General features: G+C 27.0%; 1 protein-coding gene across 5 annotated transcripts; it reads left to right on the top strand.

Moving 5' to 3' along the window:
- Positions 1-54: 54 nt before the first annotated feature.
- Positions 55-14061, top strand: bmm (brummer). Of its 5 annotated transcripts, none has more exons than XR_013061888.1 (14): positions 55-499; positions 7042-7154; positions 7325-7444; positions 7538-7726; positions 7875-7958; positions 8269-8445; positions 8522-8697; positions 9252-9362; positions 9887-10041; positions 10122-10209; positions 10290-10383; positions 10460-10658; positions 10733-11019; positions 12945-14061. XR_013061888.1 is itself a non-coding variant. In XM_033345539.2 (13 exons), exons 1-13 carry the CDS (start codon positions 340-342, stop codon positions 10921-10923), a joined length of 1857 nt encoding a protein of 618 aa, XP_033201430.1. In that variant the 5' UTR covers positions 55-339; the 3' UTR covers positions 10924-12869. The 5 variants fall into 5 exon arrangements, 2 of the variants coding, with proteins under 2 accessions (XP_033201430.1, XP_033201431.1); XR_013061887.1 differs by having other exon boundaries at positions 10733-11490; XR_013061886.1 differs by having other exon boundaries at positions 10733-12765.
- Positions 14062-14160: the final 99 nt, after the last annotated feature.

The raw sequence follows: 14160 nt of genomic DNA, 5'->3' as shown, positions 1-14160 counted from the left end.
ATCGACCAATCAGAAACTTGGCAAGTATTTACAAACCGTACGTCATCAAATGTGTATTATCTCTCTGGCTGTTTGTAACATCATGTATTTTTTTTTTCAATCGTATTCAAGATTAGACTCAAGAGTTTCGGGAGACTATTGTTGCTGCTGCAAAGGACTACTAATAGTTGAAACGCGGACGTCGTGCGAAGTACGTCGTTCATACTGTCTCTCTTTATGTGCGATGTTCATAGTGCCGAAGAAAGGGAATCAGTATTTTTTATTTATCATATGATTATTCTTGACAATCGATCTAAACGAATTAACAATAAACGACATAAAGTATAAGAGAATTCCGAAATGAATTTATCGTTTGCTGGTTGCGGTTTCCTTGGTATTTACCATGTTGGTGTAGCAGTGTGCTTTAAGAAATACGCTCCACATTTACTTTTGGATAAGATTAGTGGTGCATCGGCTGGTGCTATCGCTGCTTGTTGTCTTCTTTGTGATTTACCCCTCGGTAAGTGAACTCCTTTGTTTATATATATCTACCAGATATATAGTATCTTAAATAATTAGTTTTTTTCAATGTTATGGTTCGATTTATTGACTTTCTGATATTACACGATCTTACGTTTTGTATCCATTGCGCGCATGTTAAACAAATTGTCCCGGTGGCTCCGGTGATTTCACGCTGTAATTAAACCGTAAATATCTTTATTCACTCCTTTAATATAAAATATGACGATATTGCAACTCAATATATACTTAAGGTTATGTTCATGTGCTGTTAATGTAAAAAATATAGCTGTCAAAATTGACTTTCATCAGTTTTTATATTTCCTAAATAAATCTTAAATAACGATTATAAATTTTAACATTTTTCAAGCATCATTAATTTGTTATATAGACCATATAAATGATTTTCTTTTTACTTATGTGAATAAATGATATAAAATTTATAAAACGTAATTATTGTAATTATATTTTAAAATCTCAAAATCCCTATTTCACTATATGCAGCTAAATATAATTTATTTCACTTCTGCTTGTCTCTATATTACATTTCCTATTGTTTATAAAATTTCAAAATTATTGATAGAAGCTGTATGAACTTGGTAATGTTGGAAATGAATCTCATAATTAGGTCAAGCATAGAATAAGCAAATGGGAAGTAGTAACAAGAACACTTATCAAATGCTTTTCTTTGTAGTAAGCCTGAGAATAAATATACAATATAATGGAAGCAATTATAACAGGCATATTGGCATTAGTTATTGCGCATTACTGAAAATTTTTTATTGTAATAAAAACTTATCACTTTGTGTAAAAGAGAAGTATTTTTTATTTTAGTAAATCTCACAATGGTAAAATATTTTATCAAATATTTTTAAGCTGGAATATAAAAGTAATTTCATTTAATCTTTTAATCAAAACATTGCAATAAATTTCTCAAAAAATTTACTCAAAAAATTTATAAGATGAAGATTTATAATTGGTGATAAATATCAAAATAATCGTTTGAAAAACTATATAAATGTTGTTAAAAAGTACTCTCTGAAGATTTTTAATATAAATGGGGAATAAATATGTAAACGCACAGAATATATAGACTGCGAAAATTCTTAATCGTTTCGTATATACATATATATCCGCTTATAAATTCACTGTTGTGTTTACATCCTATCTTGTAGTACAGTACCATGGCCAACTAGAAATCCGATGCTTTCGTAATACATAATATTTCGTAATAATAATAAATAACTGATAACGCATAGTTAAATATTTACGATTAGTATTACATAGTTGTTAAAACATTTTAAATAATAAGAACAACAAACATGGTACGAATAAAATGTATTATAATTTTATATATCCTTTGGAAATGTTTTGGAATAAGTATGTATTACGTGGAACATTTTTTATAGACGATACGGGTACAAATATGTTTTACATATAGAGTCATTAAAACATATATACGTCTTGTGACATATACGTAATATACATAAAATGCTAATATATTTCTTTTTTTTTATTTAGTTGTTTACATTCACAATTTGTCCAATTTGGACATTTGGTAGAATTTTTTGGCTGTTTGATTATCATGTGGGTGGCTACCCCCAGCGGGGTAGCGGGGGTACCACCTTCGTGTTTATTAGATTATATCCTTTATGAGATCTGTTGGGTGTTTCCTTTTTAGTCTTCTTTCTATGCTTGATGTGTTGATCGTTTCCGCTGCCAGTCGGTTCGGGTGCATTGCTAATCTTTCTCTTTACCTTCTTACTCATCTGCTAATCTCTTCCTTGACTTTTGGCATTCCCAGGTCTTTCCGAATATCCTCGTTTCTAACGTACCATGGGGTGTTTACTATTGTTCTAAGAATTTTAGTTTGCATAGTCTCTATTTTGCTTATATGGCTCATTGCTGCTGTTCCCCATAGTGGTATTCCGTACGTTTTATGATCGTTTTGTATATTTTTAATTTATTTTTTGTGCTTAATTTGGATTTTCGACTTGTTAGCCAATAAATGCTAATATATGTGCGAAAGATTTATATGAAATATCCAATGTTAAAATGGAGAAAGATTAATTTGGTTCACACACATATTACATAGTTTACGTTTTATGTGTTTACATCTTTAATTTCAAAAATATACCAGTTATTTGATTAAATTTCATTTCCTTCAATACACATCACATATTTATTTATCAAATTAACAATATCACCTGATATCTTTCTAGCGTCATTACTTCCGTATCACTCTATATGGAATTATAATACATATAGCGATAACAGATCAAAGACATAGTTATACATATACAAATCAGTCTCAATATTAATAAGTTAATATTAAATCGCAAAAGATAGATGGTATTTGTTTCGAAACGGTGACTCAAATATGTATGTGTATTATTGTATACTATTACTATACATGTAGCAATCAGTCTTATCAAATTCCATTGTTAATATGCTTCTTTAATAAATGAATCCAACATTTTCGAAAAAATTATTTATTCATATTTTGAATTTTCTCAATATAGATCTTTTATGTGTAATGTATATATGCAATCAAGCATTAAATATTATTTTGATTACAATATATGATTTTTAATTAAAGTAACATTTAATGTTCATTCATATGTATTTAAAGAATCAGTATTAAATAACTCGATCATATTGAGAATATTAATTAAGTCAATCACAATTTATATATATATATGCTCGTAATTTTAATGTATGATAATTTTATTACTGATACTTATGCGTGACAGCATTCTATAATCATGTGTATAATCTATGACGTAAACGTTTTCACAATGTTATCCTACCGAAAAGACACATTTAAGGTCGTTTCCAGATTAATGCAACTACTACATAACACGTATATTAAATATACATCAATACGTTTGTAATAAGCGATAAGTGATGCAGCTACGAAGCATTTAAAACAATATACATACATATCCTGGAAACGAAACATGTTCGACAGCTAGTGCATAATACATATTTAACACTTCAGATACAGAGAAATAATGAAATATTGGTTCGTATACCTAGAATAAGAGTATAGCTACAAAGTAAATTAGGAAATGATTGTAATTCTGTACTATTTGTAATAGGTATACTACTTTTTCAATATTCTTATATGAATATGTAATGCGGACTTTTATTCATCTATGGAAAATTTGAAGGTGTGACAATACATAGAATATACGAAAATATGTAAAATATGCAAAACGTAGTACTTATTATAATCTTTATTAAGGAAAACAATTATGTACTTCAGTCCCATTTTTTTTACGATATTCATAAAATATGAATTTGCATAAATATCCATAGTCTAATAATATGTAATTGTACCTAAGTATTTATGTATTAAGGTTATTATTGAAAAAAATTAGTACATCTATTCAACTTATATAACTACATGGTCTCTAAGATGCATATTTACTATATTTGTTATATAAACTGTAACATGTCATTCATGTTTAGAAAAAATGGAAATTTTTAAATTAACTGTAAGAAATATAAACGCATGGTATGCAAACAGCTCGATAATATCAATTATTTCCATTATTCAGGATTTTTGTTATCGCGAAAAAAATGGTTAAAGTCTAATTAATATCAGCAAATACAGACGAGTAATTTGATATGAGGATTGAACGCGGCTGGTAATCTAAAACTGCGTCGAAATTTAAAAAAACAATGACCTATTATTCTTGTTCTTTTTTATGCTAAGATAATCGATATGTCGATGATATATCTCGATAAATTTTTTATGAAGAAAAATCAAGACATTTATTCTAAAACGAATGAAAGAATGTTTTTCTTTAAAGAATAACATCTTTTAGTTAAAAAGATTATTGTAGTTTCTCTCGTTAAAAATGCCAATTATCAAAGCGTCGTGATTTAAGTGTCCTAGTCAGAAAATAAACTATTCCCTTCTGGTATTGATAACATCAATACCATGAAACATGTTAAGCAAACAAAGGAATGTTTGTTTTTGTAGAAAGGCAATGCCAATTCATACGATAAAAGATAAGGCTATATATATGAATATATATATATATATATGACTACTATATGATTCATATATATATATATATGAATACATAAGAATTGACCACTCTATTTTACAAAATAATGCTAATCCACGGAATCCGTGAAATTGATGCGGCTGCATCTATTTTCATTAATTACGCAAAATTATATTTATGTTATAAAATATCGAACTATCTTTTATATTATGATCTCTCTCACAATCTCTCTTTCATGTTACGATGTTAGAGATTTTAACCAGGTAGTTCGTAGTAAGAAATCGCTCCAAACTTTACATTGTGAATCAGCAGCTTAAAGAATTTGTTTTTCTTCGTATAGGAGTATTTAAGGGCCCTATTCAGCATTGCCAGAGGGTATTTTTTAGTATTCCCAGAAGGTTTTATAATCGTGTAATAAATCGTTTTCCTTTCTATCCTTCTATAACTCTAATGCACTTTACAATTTGTCCAAGAAGGATATTTGGTAAATTGTTTTAGTAGTGTTTTGAATATTTATCATGTAGATGCTTTCTTTTTGGTAGCTTTCCAGAGTGAATAGTTCATGTCTTCATTGGGTGATAATTTCATTATGTATTCGTGAAACTCTATATTGCAATGATTTGGGATTAATTGTTTCACTTCTTTAATGATGGCGTTTAATCTGCTTTTGTTGAGCTGTGTTTTATGTTTTTGCCAACTACTTTTCGATTTACGTTTAAACTTAATTTTCTGCAATGTATAAGCCGGGAAGGATAGATAATTTCTATCATTTTCTACTGGTTTGGTGGCTATTCAACTTGAGGTATCTAGAGGTATATTATTATTTATTTAGCTTCTAGGTATTTTTTAAATTGAGCCTAATTAGTGCTATTGTTGTATAGGTGATTTGTTACGTTTGTGTACATTGGTTTGGATGGGAGGTCTATAAGAATCGTATAGCTTGTTCTGACATTTTATCTGCGGTGTGTTAGTTTGTAATCCCCATAATTTATGCTTGACATTATAATCCCTAGCAGCAATAAATTTATTCCCTAATGATTTTAAAAAGTTTTCATACTGGTGTATCGTTATTGGTGTAATAAACCATAGATTTCAAACTGGACATTTTTCTGAATTTTATAGGTTTAAGGTCTTTACTTCGTAAGATTTTCTTATCGTGTTGCCCTTGCCGATCTAAGATACATTTGATAATAATTTATCTGTAGCCTCTGAAGAGTTATCAGCAATGTCAAATATTTTATAGTTCGAATTGAATAGAACTTTCTCAATCTATTATATTTCTGTTCTCTTTTTGCAATAACTTAATATAAGGATCTTTTATTGTCGTTTTTAATCCTATCTGTTGGCATGATAATCACATTCTATCTACCTATAATAGAAATGTTCACTTTTAGTTATTATCTTGCACTCAACGTTTCGTGCATAGATAAAAATTATGTTTACTTTATTTTCACGATTTCTAGATGAGATATTAAATGTTTAATGTTATGAACAATTTTAAATGGTAATTTTAAGGGACATAGTATAATGAGTTTATAAAAAGTGAAAAAAGTGAAAATTATAACATTGCCGGATAAGAATTTATCATATTTTTGTCCATTTTTTTAATCATTAAGTCATTAATCAAATAGTATACTTTTAAACGAACTGTAACTGCGATCATGTAATAAATGTAGAAAGTATGTCTAACTTTGAAACTGTAAGATAATTTAGGTAGATTCAACGTTGTATAATGGAAGTATAATGTAAAACGATAGTAGAAGTTATGAAATCCTACATACAATCTGTATTCATTATGAGGCTTCATAGCGTTAAATCGTATAAGTTGGCTGATGTATTAATGCTAAATAAATATGCAAAAATATCGATTTTATATTCTTATAATATTAGTTAATTCATAATATAAATTCATTCATTTTTCTGACCCTATATACATATATTTTTTCACAGCTTATAAATGAACACACCCTATAGATATAATTTTGCGTGTACTTATATTTGTGATATAGGGATATGTATATATCACAATCAATTTAATCTTGATATAATTGAAGTATATTGTAAATTCGGGATAAGATAAATACATCAGTGGTATTTGCTTCTTATTTACGTCAGGTATAAAAATATACTAAATTTATCTCGAAAAATATGTTAAGTTAATGTAATAAAAGCTTCTAAGGATTTTTGAAAAAAATAAAAAAATGTGTAAATATGAAGCTGTAAGTGAAAATATCAAGAACAACTCAAAGTTTCTTATTTTTCCTATCTTATAATTGAACAAAACAATTTATAGCTTTTTCCCATTTTATGATGGAAAAAGACAAATAAATGATCTGTTTTTAACTACACCAGATTGCATAGATCGCTATATACGATTTAAATGAAATTTCTACTTAAACGGAGTTTATGCAAGTAAATCTTAATATAATTAATTTTTAATTAATGAGATTTATTTCTATAATTTACTTTAAGTTATTCCTAGTTGTTGTTCCCTATAATAATTATAAGCACACATTTTTTATAGGGGAGATCACAAGTAACGTATTACGCGTTGCGCGTGAAGCACGACAACGAACTCTTGGTCCATTTAGTCCATCATTTAATGTACAGGAGATATTGTTAGAAAGTTTACAGAAGGTACATATCATTAACTATAATTTAAAATGAATATAAATATTCGAATTTTGCAAAAATAACATATATAGTATTTACACTTTTAAAGTTATTAAATACAGCAATAGACATTTCTAAGATGAACTCTTGTTGTTAATATTTTAATATATAACGAAATATTATCTTTGTTCCAGCATCTGCCTAATGATGCTCATATTCGTGTTAGCGGCAAGCTTCACGTTTCCTTAACAAGAGTATACGACGGAAGAAATGTAATTGTTTCACAATTCTCGTCTAAGGAAGATTTATTGCAGGTAAAACAATATTCATGTTAAAATTCATATAATTTATATAACTAAAAATTTATATAAATTTAAGTTTGTAATATTGAAACTTTTCTTTTATAGGCATTATTGGCTAGTGCATTTGTCCCAATTTTTTCTGGTCTCTTACCACCAAGATTTCATGGTGTTAGATATATGGATGGTGGTTTTAGTGATAATCTTCCTACACTTGATGAAAATACTATTACAATTAGTCCTTTTTGTGGGGAAAGTGATATTTGCCCTAGAGATGTTTCTTCCCAACTTTTCCATGTAAGTTACTTATGATTATTCAGATAATTTACGAAATATTTAAATTGAATAAATAACTGTTCTTGCTAAGATTAAATTACTAGATTACTAAAGAATAGATTACTAAATCGTATGTAAAATATAATAAATGAACATTTATAATTAATAGGTCAATCTTGCCAATACAAGTATTGAGCTTTCAAGACAAAATATATATAGGTTTGCAAGAATACTTTTCCCACCAAATCTAGAGGTAAGTTTATATGAAGTACTTGTAACATAGAGAGGATATTAAAGAAATAAAATAACATAGATAAGATAACATAAAAAGGATATTATGAAATAAAAATTAACAAAATTATATAGATAAGATTTAAACATTAATATCATAAAGCGCTTTAATATTATTAAATATAACCAGTTATATTAGTTATTAGTTATAACTAGTTATAAATATTACCAGTTATATAGTTATTAGTTATAACTAGTTATAAATATTACCAGTTATATAGTTTTATATTAATATTATTAAATATATTATAAATATATAATTGCCTTTACAGATGCTCTCAAACATGTGTAAACAAGGTTTTGATGATGCATTAAGATTTCTTCACCGCAATAATTTACTTAATTGTACCCGATGTTTAGCTGTACAGTCCACATTTGTAGTCTCAGAAACTCTTGATGATAACATGGATTATGATCCTGAATGCCTAGAATGTAAAATGCATAGACAGGTATAACTTTAATATGTGCAGTGTAAGTTACAATAAGAATATTTTTTATACATAAATGTACACATATATTTTGTAGGAAGCGCTAGTATCTAATTTACCTGAAACAGTTATGACCATATTTCAAGATGCAATTGATTCTGCCAATAAAGGTCTCATTAATTGGTTATTTAAACATCGAAGTGTAAAGCTTTTATCATTACTTAGTCTACCATGTACACTGCCAGCAGATGTAGTATATGCAACTTTCACAAAGTAAGTATATTATTATGCATTGCATCATTTGTTTATTTCTTTTTGACGAATCTTTTATTTTTAAAATAATTAATGTATATATTACATTTGTAATGTTTACATAATTTGATAGAGTTGTGTGTATCAATGGAATAAGAAACTAATATGCATGATATATTGCTTGCTTAAAACTGCATGCTACTAAAGTAATAGTGTAATTAAAATGATTTATAATTAAATTAAAAATTAATAATATATATAAATACAGACTTGTTGTTGTAGTAAAATTAGTAAGTATATTCATATCTTTTCTATCTATTAACTAATGCTGGTTATTAATTTTTATGGTTAGTTATCATTAGGAATCAAATTTATGTTTTCAACCTTTCAACTTCACTCTATGTAATATTACTTTAAAATCATATTTACATTAAAATTCCCGTAATCATCCAAATTGATAAAATATAACTTAATTTGTCTCATATTCTAATTGTCTGATTGAATGAATTTTTTTTATTTATTTGATATTGTGATTATGTATAATATCATATTTAACATTATGCATGTGGTCATAGTCTGATTGGTAACAAGATAGAAAGTCACACCTTGGAATACAATATAATTGGCAATATTCTTCATACATCTCCACAAATGTCATGTGCTAGACATAATATGACATCTTCTTGGTAAGCTTTGCATTTCTTATGTATTGCTATATAAAATGTCTTATATATTACCTGAACATACAATTATGAAAAATGAAATTGGAAAATACATAAATTGAAAATACTTACTATAAATAGAATTCTTATTACTTTGAATAAGAATTTTATAAAGTTTCATTCCATATATTCACATATAATGCATTATTATTTTAGATCTCTTTAAATATAATAAATGTATATATATATAAATTTTTCTTAAACCAGTTAAGTATGATATTTCTCAAACTTAATGTCTAGTACTAAGTGCCACAGACTATTAAATGTCAATTAGACATTACATACATGGTTCAAGCAAATAGAATTTTTTATATTTATATATATGTTTTAAATTGTGAAAAAGTTATTTAAGTTATTTATTTAAATTATTTACATTTAATGTCAAAAATCTTAACTTTCTGCTTCTGTAACTTATTCTTTTTACTATGCGTATACTTTCTTAGTTTCATAACAGTTGTCTATGAATTAATATTTTATTTTATTTTCAGGTTTATTTTGAATGTGCCTAAATTGCGAAGGAACCTATTAGAATTAAGAACATTTTTATTAAACGAATTATGTATGCTATTTCCTAAAATCAATGCCTATTACCAAGTGCCACAGACTATTAAATGTCAGTTAGACATTACAGAATATGGCTCAAGTAAATAGAATTTTGTTTATTTTTTGTACTAATTATAAAAAATAACATTTTCTTGTATATTAATCTTTCTCATTTTTTAGACATATATGATATGGAAGTAGCAGACAAGACTGATAATTTATATAAAAATAAGAAAAATCTAAATTTGACATTACAATACAATGAATTGTAAGTTTATAAATCTTAATAGTATTTTAAAACTTTTTAATTAATAAATGATATTTCTTATTTTAACTTATATCTTTCAGACAACCATGGGAGGATAATAGTAATACGTCAAATTGTGTTATAAATATGTCCAATCTTTCAACTGTTGATGATACTTTTGAAAATATTCTTCAGGTAAACTACGAACATTTATTAATAATTATATATAATCAATATCAATACAATGTAAATTTTCTTCTTAAATATATAGGTAACTTCTGAGCAAGAAGCTGTAATGGCATATTATTACATGGATGATAATAACAAAGTGCAAGTGACAGAGATATTTGACGTTACAGACTCCGATTCACATGCAATGTTATCTATAGAAGAAATTGAAAATAATACAAAATTACAATTTGATGAATGGGATACACCCACATGGTTATCTCAACACACCCTCAATGATAGTAAGTTATTTTAAATACTGATTATTGTATATATATTATATAAATAGATTACACGTGAAATATTTATCTTTTAGCTGTAACAGAATCCCTATATACTGATGCAGATCAACAAAGCATAGAAAATTTATCAGAAATGTCTTTAGAAGATGATATTTTGGGTGTGTTAAATACATCTTCTGATCCAGAGAGTGAATGGGAAATAAGTAAAAATTTACAAACAACAAGAGCTTCCAACCCACCAATTTTCCAATCAGAAATGGATTAACAATGATTAAAGATTTAAAGTAAAATAGATTTTTTCTTATGATAATTGATATAGACAATGAGTATCATCACTATCTATAGTCAATTATATTATCAGGTATGCATATTTTTGTAGTCAATAATGTTGGTGATATTATAGAGAGAAATAGTATCAGTGTGCTCAATATTGATAATTTTTTATAACATTTGAAAAACATGTCGTTTAAAGAAGTAAAGAGTATGGATGAAAACACTTTTATTAAACAAGAGCAGTCTGTGTTATGCACTGATAAGTATAAGATGCAACACAAGTAACCATATAAAAATGTGATATATATATATATATATAAGAAGTATCTTCAACAGAGCATACGCAGTATTTTATTATTAATGTATCATGGTAAAAAACATTTAACATCATTATTAAATACTTGTAAATCAAGTATGAGTAGATCTCCAAGAAAGAGGCTGACTATGATGGAAATGCACATCATAAAAGATATTTATTCGGATTTTATGTTGAGTGTTGTTAGAAGTTTCATATGTTAACCATAATACTTCTACACTCCTCGTCAAAAAGATAACCCAGGTGTGCGATCTTTAATTTCTCAATGACGCATGTAAACGTTTTTCGTTTGTAACGTATAATATAAAAACATTATGAGCATGAGAATATGCGGTTCGTTGAAAATAATTAAAAATATTATGAGGTTTAGTGTGTGACAAAAAAAATTGTTTTATTTTAAGAACGAAATGATAACACACTCTGTTAATATGTTTAGAAACTGCTCAGTAGTTCATGATCTATCAACGAGTAAAGATTATAGTACAATGTTATATAAATTTGTAAGGGACGCGGAAAGAGATTAAACGAGTCTGAAAAAAAGCAAATTCTTGAACTAAAACAGCAACAGTTATCAGTAGCAAAAATATCGAAAATAATAAGAAGAAGTCGTAAAGTAATACACAATTTCTTTAAAAATGTTGAAGATTATGGCAAAAAGAAAAGTACTGGTCGACCGTCATCGTTATCTGATCGTGATAAGCGAGCAATCTTGCGCGTAGCTTCCAACTCGCAGTTAACAACGAAGCAAATAATGGAAAAATCTATTGTTAGTGCCACTATTTCAAGTGTTTGTCGAGTTTTATTATCCTGCAAAGATATTAAGAGGCTACGATTGAAAAAGAAACCTTCGTTAACAACGAAACACAAAATAGAATGTTTACGCTTTGCAAAAGAAAGAATGCATTGGAAAAAGAAATGGAGAAGGGTACTATTTTTAGATGAAAAAGATTCAACTTGGATGGTTCTGATGGGTTCAAATATTATTTTCATGACATAAGAAAAGAGACAATGTCAGCAATTCGACGACAAATGGAAGAAGGCAGCGTGATGGTTTGGGCCGGCATCGGTTATTTTGGCAAGACAAGTATCAAGTTCTTCAATGGGAGAATGAATAGTGTCCGATACATAAATTTAATCAAAGAACAAATAAATAATCCTGCAGAACGCATTTCTGGACCTGATTACATCTTTCAACAAGATAATGCATCTGTACACACATCAAGATTAGTCCAATCATATTTTAATGAAAATAATATATCTATTTTGCCGTGGCCTGCACGCTCCCCGGACCTTAATATTATTGAAAATTGTAGGACAGAACTTGTTCACGGCGTATACGCGGATGGAAAGCAGTATCAACAAGTACAAGAATTAAAAAATGCAATTATACGCAAATGGGATACGTTAAGTCAAAATTATATCCAGAAACTATATAAATCGATACCAAATCTTATAATAGAAGTAATGGAAAATAAAGGGGGATGTACCCATTATTAAATAAATATATATGTTTGATAAGTAATTATTGTTAGTTACAGTTTATGTTGATTATTATTTTCTTATTGTACATGTGTTATCATTTCGTTCTTAAAATAAAACAATTTTTTTTGTTACACACTAAATCTCATAATATTTTTAATTATTTTCAACGAACCGCATATTCTGAGCTCATAATGTTTTAATATTATATGTTACAGACGAAAAACTTTACACGCATCATTAAGAAATTGAAGATAGCACACCTGGGTTATCTTTTTGACAAGGAGTGTAAGCATGAGAGCTGAGTAAATTATTTTCCCCATTTTTTCTCCTTTTCTAATTCTATTATACTTCTTAGTAAAAATATTTATGTAGATATTTTCCAACACTGAGCAGTGCCAAATTATTTGTGCAGTTCCTATTTGCAATAAATACTTAAACAAATAATGAAATTAATTATTTAAATTAGAATAAGAAAACAAATTTTGTTATTGCATACAGCTGGAACTGAATGCCAACTAATATACAAAATTTTTATACCGTTTGTTATTGACGTAATCACTGTTGAGGATATTTAATTATGGTTAAAGAATGACATTTTTGTATCATATACTGAACTAAATATCATTACGTAATAAGTGACTTATAGCAATAATTATAAAAAGCACAAGTTATACATTTAATTACATATTAAATTATATTATTATTAAAAAAAAATTGCTGTGTTTATAGGTATATGTACTGTACCATATGTTTGACGTATGTATTAATTTAGTATAGGTATAAGAACATCCCAGATTATTATCATGTAACTTATATGTAAATGTTATATATGTATTAATTTTTATATGTTTAAAAAGTGATACTGTATATTACTTAATCTATCTAAATTGTACATAAAAAATGTTTTATGGTGTTAAAAACTGTATATAGTTACATAATTGAAATTTATTTATTTTTTCCGGCTTTATTATTCGACTTACATATTTGTAACTTCCACTCGATCCCATACATAAGTTATGTAATTTTATTTTAAGATTAATTACTTATTTGGATGAAAGATTTGTTGTATTTTAACTTATTACTTCATTTCTGGATACCTTTTCGAGTACTCCCGTATGAAACTAACGATTCACAAATTATGTTGCAATTGTTAAGAATATAAATAACACTTCATGCTTATTTTGAACTATGAAAAATTATTTTGAAAGTTGTTTCAGTATTTGTAATTATAAATAATACTGAAAATAGCTATCTTCAAGAGTTTATATATTAAATTATGACATGTTAATATATATATAATTAATAAAATAAAAACATTAAGACAAAACTTAATTTACTTTATGTTTATGATTATTGACGAATTAACATTATGAACTTGGGATAAATTAGAATTCAGGTGGATTCGGACAAGATCTCAGAATCTTGAGAAAT

The sequence above is a fragment of the Bombus vancouverensis genome, chromosome 2 (genome assembly GCF_051014615.1).
Source record: "Bombus vancouverensis nearcticus chromosome 2, iyBomVanc1_principal, whole genome shotgun sequence".
NCBI classification, from domain to species: Eukaryota; Metazoa; Arthropoda; class Insecta; order Hymenoptera; family Apidae; genus Bombus; species Bombus vancouverensis.
This window is presented reverse-complemented; position numbering and strand designations above follow the sequence as displayed.

Coding starts and splice junctions, on each gene's coding strand:
- bmm (XM_033345539.2), top strand. CDS start 340: ATGAATTTATCGTTTGCTGGTTGCGGTTTCCTTGGTATTTACCATGTT. Junction 7,959..8,268: donor TTTTCCCACCAAATCTAGAG/GTAAGTTTATAT, acceptor TTGCCTTTACAG/ATGCTCTCAAACATGTGTAA. Junction 9,363..9,886: donor CATAATATGACATCTTCTTG/GTAAGCTTTGCA, acceptor TTTTATTTTCAG/GTTTATTTTGAATGTGCCTA.